Here is a 14786-nt window from a genome sequence, read left to right as displayed (position 1 = left end):
CTGGAGAGCTAATAGTGGTGGCTGACTGAAATAGCCATTGAGGGATGGGTGGTATTAATTTCCTAACCTGAGCTTTTGCATAAGATAGGTACTCCTTTACTCTTCTTTGGTTCATAAACAGGTCTTTATTTGGTTTTCTTCCTGCTTGTTTGGCGCATATTAGCATAAGAACTTTAAGCTTTGGGAGCAGTAATAAGAGTTTGAATGCCTGGGTACAGTACTTCTCCCTGTGGAAGCAGCCAGAGTGTTCAGTGTGTGTTTGCTACCATCAGAGACAGGGCTAGGGGATGGATTGGATACCTCTCTTGGCCCACATATGTGCACTGTGCTTTTGGCCCTCCTTGTCTGGTGAATCCCTGCCATGACCCAGAGCAGGCTGCGTATCAAGGGCCCTGGAAGCCATTGGAAAGGCATGCTTTCTTTGCTTTTGCCTCCACATTCTTCCGTCAGGGTCGCACGCGCTTCTCCATCTATTGGTAATCCAACTGTTAACAGAAGCGAGTGCCAAGCGTCAAATCCCCCGTGAGGAGCCCCTCCAATAATGATGCCCTGTTAGGGTGGTGAAAGAGGAGTATTTTAGACATGATTAGAGGGAGAGTGTTTGCTAGGGCTTCACATTTCTCTGACACTAGAGTGTGATCCTCTGGGTTAGGAAGTGACACAAGGATCTTTACAAGGCTGGGGTAGACGTGCTGAGCTAAAAAGGATGTGCCCAGGACTGCAGCATCGGCAGCTGGGCCCCTGAATGGGTACAGTTGCAGAAGTGTCTTTGAGAGACAGGAAGTTGAGATAATTTCTTCTTTCAAGATGTAGTGAACTCTGTGCATTTGGATGTGAGTACGTGCATGTGTGCATTTGCGTGCGTGTTTTTCAGTTACTGACGGCACAACATAGACAAACAATACCTTGCATTGTATTACAGGTGTGCTGAAAACAACTCCCAGCCTGAATCAGTAACTGTAGTATCTACTCTGTAGATCAGGAAATGGAAAATGACTTCTTCATAAATAAAGATTGTGCATTGTTTTATTCATTTGGGAGAAAAATGTAATTAAAGTGCTTTGGCTTTTAAATGACCTGGTTAACTGTGCTGTCAATAAGTGGGCAAGTGGAAGCCCAGGAAAATTAACTTATTTCATTTCTTGGTGATTGGGACGAAAGTCTTATAATCTCCAAGGTAATAAAGAATGATTTGTAGTAGGTTATCATTAAACATAGCTTTTTGACCATACATGGGAATTTTGGATTCAATAGCAAAAAAGAAAAACAGAAGTTTAGGGTGAGAAGTGAAAGACCTCTGTAGGGAAATAAGCAAAATAAAAGAAGCCAGAGGCGTTTTTTGTTGGAAGGAATTGAAGTTATTTTCAAAGACTATGCTGGGAAAAGGTGGGCCCTCAGCAACCAGTTCACTATCTCTGCAGGAAATTGTATTAGATCCTTTGGAGAGAGAAAAGGGAAAGATTCTCTGCCAACAGAGGACTGAAAAACTTGAGGGAGATAAAGTATTTACATGCTTTAATAACATAAAACATGTCCAAAAATATATATATAATTACAGCTACATTTGGCACTGAAAATAGTCCATGTATTATATTTTTTAAACTGTGTGTGAATATATAAGCATATGTCCCTGAGTAAAGAATGTTTGGGTGATAATATTTCTTGAGAGAGTGGAAAAGCAGAAGGCATTAGGAGCTAAAAAAAAAAAAAAAATGTAAAGGATGACTACTAGTTAAGGAACACTGAGCTTTTTTTCTTTAGAAGGGAAGTATTTCATATGTGTAATTATTCCAGCTCTTCTTTTTATAATCTTAGTATTATAAGCATTTAACTTCCCATAGGGCTTTAGTAATTTGCATGTTATTACTAAAAGCCTGTAGGTAAGTGAAAATTAGACTTCTAAATTCTAGACCTGGCTATCTTGCTCCTGAAGTTTTGGGTTTTCCAACTTTATTTCAAGTTTGTCTTGGACAAAGACCCTTTGAGAACTCAGAAAATTAGTGAAGAGGGTGACCGTTTTCTGAGTCATTTTAACGCATACGTCCTAATATCTAGTACAACCAAAAGTTTGGAGGCAAGACCTATAACTGAAAATTGGTTGTGTTGTTGGCTTTTAGATTCCCCAGTGTTGTCTTTACAGCCTTCAAAATGTGGTCTCATCCTTCAAACCCTACCTCCCTCTGCTGCTGCCTTTGTGAAGCCTTCCTGCCCTGCTCAGGAAAAAGTATGCCATCTCCCCTAGCCCCCAGGTCCCATAAATAGCACTCTCTCTTTTCCTTGTTACTGCACTTTTGCACCGTGTCAGAGTTCACGTTTCCGTCTCCCTGCCTCATTGTTACCCACTTGAGTGCCAGGATTGTGTGTTATCCAAGCGTTTGGCACACAGGAAGAACTCAGTGAACATTTGTTGACTAAATCTAGACTCAAGGTCATCCCAGATGTCATGCAGAAACTTTTCCATCGAAACGGTATTGTGGCAAACTGAGACAAATGGCACTACCTGTTGAGAGAACCCCAGTGAGAAGTCAGTTGAATCATTGCAGGAGGAAGCTCAGGCTGGTTAACTGAATCATTCTTAGAACTTTTTTTTTTTTGATAATTTTTTGATGGTGGGTTAGTTTCAGCTGTATTTATTTTGGCAAATATTTAAAGGTAATTTTTATTTTGGAGGACTGTTCTTTTTGCCATTTGTTCATAAAGGTGTCATCTTTCACCAGCTCTTCATCAGCTTGTAAGAACCCTCCTCGTGGGTGGCTGCTCAGTAACCTCCTCCTTGCCACCAGGGATTTGTTGCACAGAACAGTTGAGATACTATGGTGATCAGCTGCTTGTAAATAGTAACTGATAAATGATTATGAATTATTTTATAGACACACTTCAGATGACAGTCTGAGTATTTGATGATAATAAAGAAGACTTCTGTATTCTGAGCAACATCCAGGATTGTGCCTCAAATGTGTATGTTGTGACTCTCCAGGAAGGAGTTTAACAAACATTTATCAGATAGCCAGTCTGTGAGTGCTATGGACAGGGAATGACAAAACATGGTCTTTATGGCATCAGGTGATCTCCACATGTCCTGAGGAATTTAACTGTGCAGCTTCTTTGGGGAAGGAAGTCCTAAGCCAACAACATGAGGGTGGAAGTGTGTGGCTGTGAATAATAAAAATACCTCACAATGGTCTGAACAGGAAGTCCATAGGAATGCAATATAAGGAATTTAGGAAAGCAAAATCCCACTTGGATTCACTCCAAAGTCTGTGACTTCAAGGACTAAGGAATTTTGATGACGAGTGGCTAGATCCCTAACTTGTTATTTAGTAATGTAGTTGTTTTTCCTCTGGCATTAGTCATGAGCTCTTTATTTTTTTCTAAAAGTCTTAGTTTACAAATTAAGACATAATAAGATATTAGACACTTAAGGATGCAACACAGAATGGCGATCTTCGGGTGATACATTTAGCACCAGGCTTTTCAACTGCTGAAGAAGAAAGGTTTTACCAAGATAAGTATACAGAATCATAGTCTCATGTACAAGATTATCCTGTATGTAAGCTCACGACACCTGTAGCCTTTTATCACTTCAGGGAATGTACCCAGAGAGCCCATGTTCTTAGGGCAGGTTTCTGGTGTCTGTGCTACAGCATGTCCCTTCAGCTTTCCCATGTTTAAGATGTTTGTCTCATACCTGATGGTAGCCACTGAAAATGTGAATGTCATCGGTGGTGGCTTTCCCAGTAGCTCAAATGAGAGCCTTTTGTTGATTACCACTTGTTATAAAAGTTTTGGGAACGGTGAGGAGAAGAAGCTGGAACTGATGGCTAAGTAAAGTTGTAACTCTAGAGTTCTGGTTGTCCATAATACTTAATCGGCAATGAAAAGTGAAGATTCTAAACAAGGTAATTTTTTGAGGATCCACTGATAATTTTCCTTATAACCCTTTTAAAATATATTTAACTTTTATGTGGTTTCATTACTGTTGAAAGTTTCAAAATCAGCTCCCTGACCTCAGAGCAAGTGAATTTTCTGTTCAGCACTGCCTTCTCTGAACTTAATCAGCAGAAGGAGTATTTGACTTGATAGCAAATACTGTCTAAATTGGAAACCCTGGTGGCGTAGTGGTTAAGAGATATGGCTGCTAATCAAAAGATCAGCAGTTCAGATCCACCAGGCACTTCTTGAAAACTCTGTGGGGGCAGTTCTGCCCTGTCCTATAGGGCCACTATGAGTTGGAATCAACTTGACTGCAGTGACTTACTGTCTAAATCAGGGGTGTGTGTATTTCAAAACCTGTGAATCCTCAGTTTTAAGTGGTTGGGAGAACACTTCGAGCTGTTCTTGCTGCCGGAGTGGCACATTTTCCTTCAGACTTTATTAAAATAAATGAATGGAGGCAGAGGACTGGGAAATTATACTTGGAGGAGGGAGTGGCCCCATCAGGTTGTAAGCCAAGGTAAATAGTCTTTGTAACTGCAAAATATACTTCCTGGAAGGAGAGAACTCGCTGAAGTGTGTGTAAAGTGTAACCAGCAAGTACCATTTTCAATTATACAGATAGCTGGCTTGCCCTGAGTCCCGAAGAGAACCTCTCAGAACTATTTGGGGGAAATTGGTGTCTTGACCCTGCCTTTGACTGGCCCATCATGCCTACAGCTGGATTTGGAGACCACCCTTCAAGGAGGAAAAAGTCATGTTTATGGTAGAAAAAGCAAGCAGATGGGGCTTTCTGATTGTTATTTGGAGAGAGCGCTCGTTTAGACTTCTTTAAGCCATAGCATATAATAGCAGTGATATATATGCAGAAGTGTAGAAATAAAGTGGTCAGCGACCTAGGGAAAGACAGCCTTGCAGAGGAGCCGGTAGACTGATGGAATGGCACTGGGAAGGCGTCCCTGAGTCTGCAGGTGATTTAGAGTTAATGGAAACATGGACATTTTCTTTCTGCCTGTTTTTCATTACAGTAGAAAAATGTTTTGTTACGCTGGACAACTGTGTACCCATCACATAATTTATGCATGCATTCATATATACAACACGCACACATGTAAGAAAACTTCCCCAGAGGATCATGTTCTTGTCCTAATGGTCTCTTTCTGTTCATTCTTCTGTGATACTAGCAGTATTTTCTTCTTATTGGCCCTGTTGGGTACTGTTGATTCCAGTAGCAAAATTTACATATGCATGTATCTGTCTCTGGCCATCGTTAATTAATTTATATAAATAAATTCGTATAGATTGTCTCCAAAGCAGCTTACATAAAGCTGTGGGCATCTTATTCCTGTCAGTAAGGTATTCATCAGGTTTGTAGTTGCTTGTGTCTTCCATGTTATGTGTCAGGGAAGGTGGACCACCAAGAAAGGACCGAGACAGAAACTCCTTAGAACTTTTCATACTCAAATTCACTTGGAACTTATTTGCATGTGAGAACGGGCCTGGTCCTATAAAAAGAGTTCACTCGGAAAGGTGTTAGCTAAGGGCCTGGTCCTATAAAAAGAGTTCACTCGGAAAGGTGTTAGCTAAGGGCCTGGTCCTATAAAAAGAGTTCACTCTCGGAAAGGTGTTAGCTAAAGTCCTTCTCTCCAGTTTCTTGACTGTCTTATTTCCTGTAACAGTTATATGTGCTAGGGCCAAATATTGATTGGGCCCACTTTCTTCTTTTGAAGAAAATTATCATGAAGGCAGCATAGCTTTACTAGACAGTTTGAGAAGTAAAGAAAAGAAGCAAAACTCCCTTGTTCCAAACATAAGAACTAGTCTTGTTTTGCTTTTTTTAAATATCTCTGTCTATAAAAGGCAAGAGAGAAAGAAGAAAGTTATTCCAGGTGAACTTGAGGAGGAAGTTTGTTGTAGTCTTAATAGAATTTATTTTCGTTGGGTGCCTCAGCTCTCCAAGGTGATGACTCTGATTGTGTTACCTCCGCTAAGTAGGACCTGACCCTGGAACTGGTCTGCTGACCTGTGTAAGTGGTCATTTGTGTCCAGGTCTCCCTGTGGCTCTTGGTGGTTTCGTCTTACGTCTTTGGCACCAGCAGCCCTGTGTTGCCTGTAAAGAGACATTTAAAGCTGTGTAATGGTGAAGTAATGATTTGTAGGCTTTGTGCAAATAGCCAGCCAAATGAGTAGAGGTGTTTAAATTCTGTTGCTTTTTTAGTAATGCAAATATTTTATTTAGTATGAAAAATGGATATAATTAACTAAATCCTAAGTAGGGACTGGAAACCCTGGTGGCATAGTGGTTAAGTGCTACGACTGCTTAACCAAAAGGTTGGCAGTTCAGATCTACCAAGCGCTCCTTGGAAACTCTATGGGGCAGTTCTAGTCTGTGCTATAGGGTTGCTATGAGTCAGAGTCAACTCGACGGCACTGGGTTTGGTTTTGGTTTGGGTAAATAGGGACTAGATATTAAATTCAAGATGAATCTGCAGCTTTTTTGATTTGCTTGCATGTGCCATATGCTCTTGTTACCAAGGATTTTGTCTGAGAATTTAAAACAGTCACCAGTCCCACCATTTTATAAATTAAAACCTCAGATCTAGACTTTATTCAGCAAGGCGCATATAAAATTAACTTCATTAAAATTTTATCAGGAAAAGTTTTTTTTTTCCCTTGCCAAAAAGTACATGTATTAATTATTGACTGATATGATTAATAAGGTACTGGTTTCATACTCAAAAGGTATAATTACCATCTGCTATAATATTTCTTTTTATAATATTTCAGATTTACTTCTGTAATCTTTATTTTTTAAAAAGCAAATTATTTCACTTAAAACCAGTTGTACAAACAGTACGTAAAATCAAAGCACCAGGCCTCAGATATATTTTATATAAATCTTAAGTGCTTTCTGGATTATCAAAAGGAAGATAAAAATGATGATCACTGTTTTAGTAGGAATTTGATATTTCTGAATTGCAAATATTTGAAAATTTCTAATTCATTTATGATACATACCAATCAAATATCTAGTCCAGAAAACATGACACATTTACTTGACTGATTATTGTTTGGAGAAAGTGCTCATTTAGACTTCTTTAAGCCATAGCGTATAGCAAAGTGATACATGTGCACAACTGAAATTTAAGAAATTCTTTATTGCACAGCATATTGACAGAAAATGAAGGTACGTGCTCTATACTGAAAATGTAGTTTGTAGGTTAAATCGCATCAAAGGGGACAGCTTAACAGATATTTGTGGAATTTTAGTTATGCATAATATGGGATCATCCTAACTGAACTCAGCACTGGTGTGTAAAGTTTTAAAGTACAAAGTTTATTAGATAATTTATTTTCAACAGCAATAAGCAAATGCTCCCACCTCCCCCCCCCCAGATATATGCTGAAATTGTGTTTCCAGGATGAAAACGAGGTGTGGGAAAGCTGACTACCCCTGAGGAAAGAGTCTGCAGAGGGAGCCCGGGGGCCTGGGACTCAACATGTGGCCTGTATCTCCTGTTTTTGTGACCAGTTAGTAAAACTTTATTTCAAAATGTGAATCAATAGAGTGTCTCTAATACTATACAATTAATCTTTAATCAGTTGATATTTATTATCAACCAAAACTGGTTATGTTTTTTTTCCAAAAGCTTTTTAATAGTGCGATTATGAATGTTTACACCAATTTTTAACGAAACCGATTCGCATCTTCCTTGGTGTCAGGTAGACGTTGGAGCCCCTGGGAAGAGTGTACGCTGCGTGTTCAGGCGAGTGTTTGAACAGTAGGTGAGTGTTGGTACACCATTGTGGGCAGCGTTTCCTTGCTTACAGAGTGGTGGAGATGGGCCAATGCGGATGAAGAGGGGGAGGAAAGTTTTGCTTTTGAGAGCCCTAGGTTTATTTCTGGCTGTTGGGATGTGAGACTGTGAGAGAAGGCATAAATACAGTTTGAGGGAGGTCGTAGACGCCAAGGCTCTTGCCGGGGTAAACACTGGATGGGTTTGTTTACAGCTGCTTCACACTTTTACCTTTCCTTGTTGGTGCTTCCAAGCGGGGAAGCTTAGTGTCTGGATCTCGTTTAGTGGGCATCACCAGAATCTCCTCAAGTATACCGGCCACAGTAATTTTGTTTCCTTTCTTTCTGAATTTGAATTCAAATAACTACCTGACCTGCTATGAGAGTACTTTTCTTTCTTTTTTAAAAAAATAACAAACCCCAAACTTCTTGGGAGAAGGCAATTGTGCAGATACTAAAAGCCTACAGCATTTGTGGATTTGGGAGTTTGTGGCTCAGTATATCTGTGCATCGTTATCTCCAGTGCACACAAGAAGGCAGAGCAGCAGCTCCCGAGCCCTGCCTCCCATCTCTTTACAGGTTGGCAGCTGATTTCCCCCGTCCAGGTTCTGAATCCCTTTTCTTTGAATACCCCTGAGGGCTCAGGGAGACTCCAGCCAGCCAGCCGCTGCACTCATCCATTTCCCAGTCCTGTACACAGGTGCTCTCTACTGTCAGGAGCTTGGGAACACTGCCCAGCCAACCCTGACCATGGCTCCCCTCATCGCTGGGCACTTACCTGCCTGTATCTGTGGCAGTGGTCTCATTCTCAATTCTCAGTACTGGCCTTACTGCCTCAGCCTTGTTCGTTGCTCCCCAGAATGTGAATCACCTTAGTCTTGGGACATTTCATCTGCCTGTATGGGTGCCACACATACTTCCATTTGCCGCAGAATGTTAGGGATGCAATCTCAAGAAAATCTGCCCAAAGGAAATAATTTCCTCAGGAAAAATTTAGATTATAAATTCCTTAAGGAGAAGCCACGTTTTATTAAAGAAAGGCGGTATTGTGTGCTAGGGGAGTTCAGACTCTGAAGGGGACAGTCCAGCCTAGCCACTTGCTTGGTTGGTGTGTGACCCTGGTTAAGATACTTGACCTCTGTGCCTCCGTGTTCATCTGTAAAATGGGCATAATAATAATACCTCTATTGGGTCATTAGAAGGAACAATTAAGTTAACTTTTTAGTGTAAAGAACTTGAATAGTGACTTGTACATGGTAATCACGCAGTAAATGTTAGCTGTCCGCGTGCCTTTTGTAACTCATCAGCAGATACTATGGCTTACACATAATAGGTGCTCATTAAATGTTTTGTTGAATAAGTGTGTATTTAAAAGGTGGCGAAATGATTTCTTCATCTCTTATCATAAAACAAAAGTAATATTTAGTTGGAATAGGGCATAGTAGGCATGAAGACATTTACTCCCTGGATGAGGGTGGAAAGGAGAATGTTCAGATTCTATGTTACTAACTATGCTCCCTATCATTTGTTAATCAGAAATAATACACCCAGTCTGTCAAGAGTGTTTTGATGAATATCTACTGACTTCCAAGGTAATTTTGGAAGGGTGAAACACCTTAATCAGGTGATTTATTTCCAGTAAGCATTGTTATTGGAACATTTCAAACTCTGTCATATTCCATGGGCATATTAATGGAACTTTGCCCTTTCATTGTAGTTCACCCTGCATTCTAACGTATATTTGCTTTTGAGGTGGGAGATGGATAGAAAGGTGATCTTTAATTAAATAGCCCTCAGTACTTGCTTCTTTGTAGTCCCGTCAGTGTCTAGCATGGGGCCATAAACAGCAGTTGCTCAGTAAATAAGTTAAATTAATAAGTAATTGGTGATGCATTTTCCTTCACATCATCAGGCTGGGAGGAGCTTGTGAGGTGGTTTTGTTCATTATTTTCCCCCAGGCAGGCCTTATGACTGGATTATGTCTCTCTTGCTGTTGGGGTATTGAATTTGAGGGCTGCTCAGAGTTAATACTCATCTATTCTAAGAGGAACAAATGGTCTCCAAATGGTCCAGATGAAATGGTGGGGGCTGGGACGCTGCAGTCCTCTTGGATGAGGTGTTTGGGATGTACTCCGGATGAAGATCACAGCGCTACCAGAAGAAGGTAAGTCTTTTTTTTTTTTTACATTAAGAAAGTTCAGTTAAAAGTTCATGCTGATAACATTTCATGTAACATGGACTAAAGAGTGTACATCCTGTGTTCTCTTGGTAGGGACTGTGATCCTGAGGAGAGCTGTTTTTGATCCCAAGACTTGGAGAAATTTGGAAAAGATGGTTTTAAAAAAGCGATCATATGCTAAAGTTACAAGCACGCCAACCTGAAGACCACTGTGTTTTGTAAGTGCTTCTTTTTATTCTAAAAATATTTATTGCTTCAAATAACTATGTAACAGGATTGCAGTGGTAGTAAGAATATGCCTTTTCCTTTGTAGAGAAATTAGAATAGCTTTATTTAAACTCTATTTATGGAAACTATGGGGCAGTTCTACTCTGTCCTATAGGGTCGCTATGAATCAGAATCGACTCGATGGCACTGGGTTTTTTTTTTTGTTTTGTTTAAACATAGACACACAAACAGAAAGCTCATCCTGTCTTTTTAAATGCCATTTCTGTTGTCCATTGTCATTTTAATAACTTTTTTTTTCTTTTTTTTTTTTTAGGCCTCAGTGTATTCCAGAATTTTTTGAACCATTAAATTCTCCCCTGGCACCCCACTTAAAAAAAATAAATTTATTTCAATGGAAACGAGTGAGTGGTAAGATTATTTCATAGGTGGTTTGAAGGAGCCACCATTTTATAAAAAGAATAGAAGAATATACAAATGCTTTCCCTCTTTCTCACTTCTCTCTCACCAAAAATGAAATGGCCCATTTAAAACCTGATCTTCATAAAAGGACAGCTGTCACAGGGTGCACTTTTTATGGGCCATCTGATTGCTTCTGCTATAGTTCCACACTCTGCTCTTGTGCAAAAGTCAGGCACTCTTATTTCAGGCCTGACAGCAGTGCAGCCTGCTGGCCGTACAGGAAGAGCAGCGCGTCATTTCGTTATGAACGGCAGTGTGTACTTAGGGGAAAAAAGTTCACAAATTCAAGTGAGTTCCGGATGATTCACCACATAGAAAGCGTGTTCTCTACAGTGGTGGTTTGGTCTTAGTAAATAAAGGACATGCTCTGTGTTGAATCCTGGCTTGACAGAACAGGGGTGATAATTGGTCAGGGAGTCTGTTTCCTCCGTAGAAATAATTGCCTAGGATAAGATGAAACTACATGTAGCATCGCTTTTATCATCTTTTCTACAGACTCAGTCTCTGCTGTTACATTCGTGCTTATAAGCGTTTATTAAAAGCAAAGGTTGGTCTAAAAGAGGAAAAAGATAGGCATTTTGTTGACGTGCAGTTGATGGATTTCGACCCTTCAAGGTGTTCTCTCCACGGAATTTTTTATAGAAGTGGAATCTGGCTAAGAAATACTCTTTCTGACTTTGTCTGGCACATGAATGGCAGCCCTGAGCAGGCCCCTCTTCATGGAGTCCCTGTCACTAATTCCTCCAGCACCCCCAGTCAGGCAGCTGGTGGGCAGGCTGACTCTCATCTTTAGGATGCCAGTCAGGCCACGGTTCCCCTGCTCCCCCATCCTGTAAGGGAGGACAGTCGAGGTGACTGGAAGAGAGTAGGAGGTCCTGAGGTCAGACTGAAGTCTGCTTGTTCACCTGTTTGCTCTGTACAGTGACCCTTTTGGGCACAAACTCCTCCTCCCCCCACCAGCTCCCTCTTTTCGGATTCTAGTTGAGTGGAATCCTGTGTTTGCGGGATCAGGCACTGGGCACGGTGTCATGGTGCTTCCAGAGGCCCTCCCTGGGCCCGGGTGGGGCCAGAATTGTCAAGTCCCATCATGCTCTGGCTCCATTGGGTGACTTGCTGGGATGTGCATCCTGGAGCCCATTTCATAAGCCTTGGCGCCCAGCAAGCAGGAGGAGCCATGATATTCTTGAGACGGTTAGGGCCTATGGGCTTGAGCCCAGCCTCAGAGTTAAAACCCAGAAAGATACCAAGAGACTCCTTAAGACACTAAATCTGAAATACAGAGAAATCCAATATTGCAAGAGGGGAGTTTTGCTTTGGGAGTTTAAAGAAGTTTGGTTGCCATCTGAGTGAACATCGCGTTCCGTTTGTTATCCAAAAATCCATCAGACTGAAAATGACCAAGGTCACAGAACTTTTGCTAGACTGGGAATCAGGGAATTATGGAGTTGGAATGGTCCTCAGAGAACATCTCTAGGCCAGCCTTCTCATTTTATAGATTAAGGAACCAAGACCCATAAAATTTCATTGTATTCTCTTAAGATTTTTAAAGTTTCCGTTGTGTCTGCAGTTGTGGCCTCTATTTAGGTCAAGGGTCTCCCTCTTTCCCACTCTGGAGGGAGGTCTTAGGGCCCCTGTAGACACCCCCCCCCCCCACACACACAACCTTGGTCCCAGAATACAGGGCACAGACCCTGCTGTTCCTTCCCTGCCTCCTTGCCCCTGTCCCCACCCCCTATGCAGGGATCTGCAGCCCTCCCCATGGTGGTGTGAAGCCACTGGAATGTGGCACTCTGACCCCTTGTGCTGAGTGTCCTGGATGGACCTGGCCTGGGAAACAGGAAGGATTTCATAGGGGGAGGAAGGAGGAGTGCCCTATGGCCTTAGGGTGGGACTGAGGGAAAGGAAGTACTGGGCAATGTGGCCTCCCCAAGTAGGCGCAGCAGAGTCCCACAATATAGGAACCAGGCAGGCACAGCGTTACTGGGCTGGCAGCCAGTAAACAGGCAGGCTTCCTTACGCCAGGCCCATGGCTGACAGCCTCTGGTGGAGCTGGGCCCAGGGAGGTGAGCCACCAGAGCAATTGTGGTGAGGAGGAAAGAGTTTGAACGGAAAATGGGAGAACCAGACCAGAATGCAGATGAAAAACGTTGTAAGAGTCAATGAAGATAAATATGGCGGAGAAAAGGAATATCTAGCCACTGTAGGGTTTAGGGACATTTCTCACTTCTCTGGAAACCAAAAATGTTAGACGGTGGAAAAGATCCTCTTAAAGAGACTTTCACTGCCCTGTTTGTGAGACCCCACTGCTCTTTAACACACTTAGCCTTTGTAAGAGAAGAGTCATTGGGATTCGTGAAGGGGCAGGGGCACATTCAAGTGTAAGGCAGATTGCTACTTATCTGCTCCTGTTTTCTGTCAAGATCAACCCAGCTCTGCTCAGTTACCTCCCTTGAAAAGGTTTTCAGAAAACCTGAGGCTGAGCCTCAGGTGATGGTGTTTCTACCAGCCCTGCTGCTCTTGAGGCTAATAGAACCTTGTTGTCTCAGCTTCCTCCCTTTTAAAGCCTTTTGCAGAACCAGGATGCAGAGCAAGGGCTTGGAACCACCTCATGCAAACCCTTGTGACACCATGAGCAGATCATGCAGGTGGCTGTTGCCAAACTGCACGTGAGGTTTGCCAAGATGGTAAGCCAGCTTTTCATGGGGAAGTTTAAAATAACATTCCATGCTCTTGTGAGAGGAAAAGAAACTAGAGAGGCAGAGCCTGTTTCTGAAACACCTGTTTTTAAGATAAATCCTAGCTGCTGCCATACCTGAAGGGATTGTGTTTCCTCTGTAACTAGAAGCTCTCTGTGCTGAGTAAACTCAGTCTTCCTGTGTCCAGCGTTGTGCTCTGTGGTCATGCTGCATCCTGTCTTGGTTGAGGGTACTAATCTCCACCTTCCTCATATGATATTATACAGATCCCTAGGAATAGTGGCCCTGGCCCTAAGTAGCAGTTTCTTGGTTATTAGACTAATTCTTGGGGCTAAAAACCAGGGTATATGGCACTGCTTCCTCCACCTGGTAGATAGCGAAAGCCAAAGGTGAAGCCCAGTGGGATGTTGCAGGTAGTGCAGCAGCTGAACAGTTCAGTATCTTGTTACTCAAGATGTACATCTTATGGTCTGCCTGAGAACCTAGTGATCTTCCATAAATGTGAATATTCAGAACAACTGAATTATTAAAGAACACTTTAAGGGCTTATATGTAAGTTTAAAGCTTTATGTCTGTGTATATTCAAATTCTTTGAAAATTGGTGGTCCTTAAATTGTTAGTTAGATAGGGTATGGACTTGATCAGAGCATCCTTCTGGAATTTTCTACATTTGATAATTCTCTTTACATCCTAAAACTACTTTTTAAATGTATATGGAACCGAATAAAATAGACACTTTTCAACTTTTCAGGTAGACGTTAATGTAGATGTATTTACACTAATCGTGAATTTTACCATTTGAACAATTTTCCTGTGGCCTCTTACATGGCAAAGACACTTTAAATAGAATAACATTGCGGAATCGTGATCTTGAAAAATCCACCTGACATATGGGAATACATAGTGCTGAAGCATGTGGAAAAGGACTAGATGATCCACAGAGGTTTTATTTAAGTTTCCTTTTTGGAAGCAAATTAGTTATAAATAGAGAATGCTAACTCACACAGAGCAGCCACCAACTCTGCACCATTCAGCAGGTGGGTATTAGGGCTCACCGTGTGCCACATACTCAGCTTGGTGTAGAGTGGTTATAGAGGCAAGGAAGGCACTGTTTCTGCCCCGAAGAAGCTCAGAATTCAGCTGTAAACAAACAGCTGCAATGCCCTGAGATATGTGAAGTGCTGTGGGCGAGTGTGCTAGAGTTGGGAGGGAGAACATCAAGTGAACTTCTTCAAAGAGAAGACATTGAAGCTGGGCACAGTAAGGTAGCAGTTTTTCAGGTGGTTGCTCCTATGCAGAGGAAAGGGAATCAGTAAAAGTCCATCAACTGGGAATGCATAGTGTGCTTAGGGAATTGATAATTCAGTACCTGTTTATGGAGGGCCTTCTGTGCTGAGGAGCCCTGGTGGCACAGTGGTTGAGCGCTTGGCTGCTAACCAAAAGGCCAACAGTTTGAACTCACCCGCTGCTCCAGGGGAGAAGGATAATGGGAGTC

The 14786-nt window shown here is 41.9% G+C and overlaps 1 protein-coding gene across 12 annotated transcripts in view; it reads left to right on the top strand.

Moving 5' to 3' along the window:
• Positions 1–14786, top strand: part of CRIM1 (cysteine rich transmembrane BMP regulator 1) — a 244272-nt gene that overhangs the window by 12376 nt on the left and 217110 nt on the right. The window contains exons 1-5 of one of the 12 annotated variants that reach the window (XM_064277208.1): positions 7355–7464; positions 7657–7719; positions 9775–9893; positions 10002–10126; positions 10450–10544. The exons of 3 other annotated variants lie outside the window; for them this stretch is intronic. In XM_064277208.1, coding sequence (XP_064133278.1) covers positions 10083–10126; positions 10450–10544 — 139 coding nt within the window. In that variant the 5' untranslated portion in view covers positions 7355–7464; positions 7657–7719; positions 9775–9893; positions 10002–10082. 8 more of the 12 variants (XM_064277205.1, XM_064277202.1, XM_064277206.1 and 5 more) reach the window with 8 other exon arrangements.

Source organism: Loxodonta africana, chromosome 26 (genome assembly GCF_030014295.1).
Source record: "Loxodonta africana isolate mLoxAfr1 chromosome 26, mLoxAfr1.hap2, whole genome shotgun sequence".
In the NCBI taxonomy this organism is placed as follows: Eukaryota; Metazoa; Chordata; class Mammalia; order Proboscidea; family Elephantidae; genus Loxodonta; species Loxodonta africana.
The sequence above is the reverse complement of the archived record's forward strand: the minus strand, read 5'-3'. Positions and strand labels throughout refer to the sequence as shown.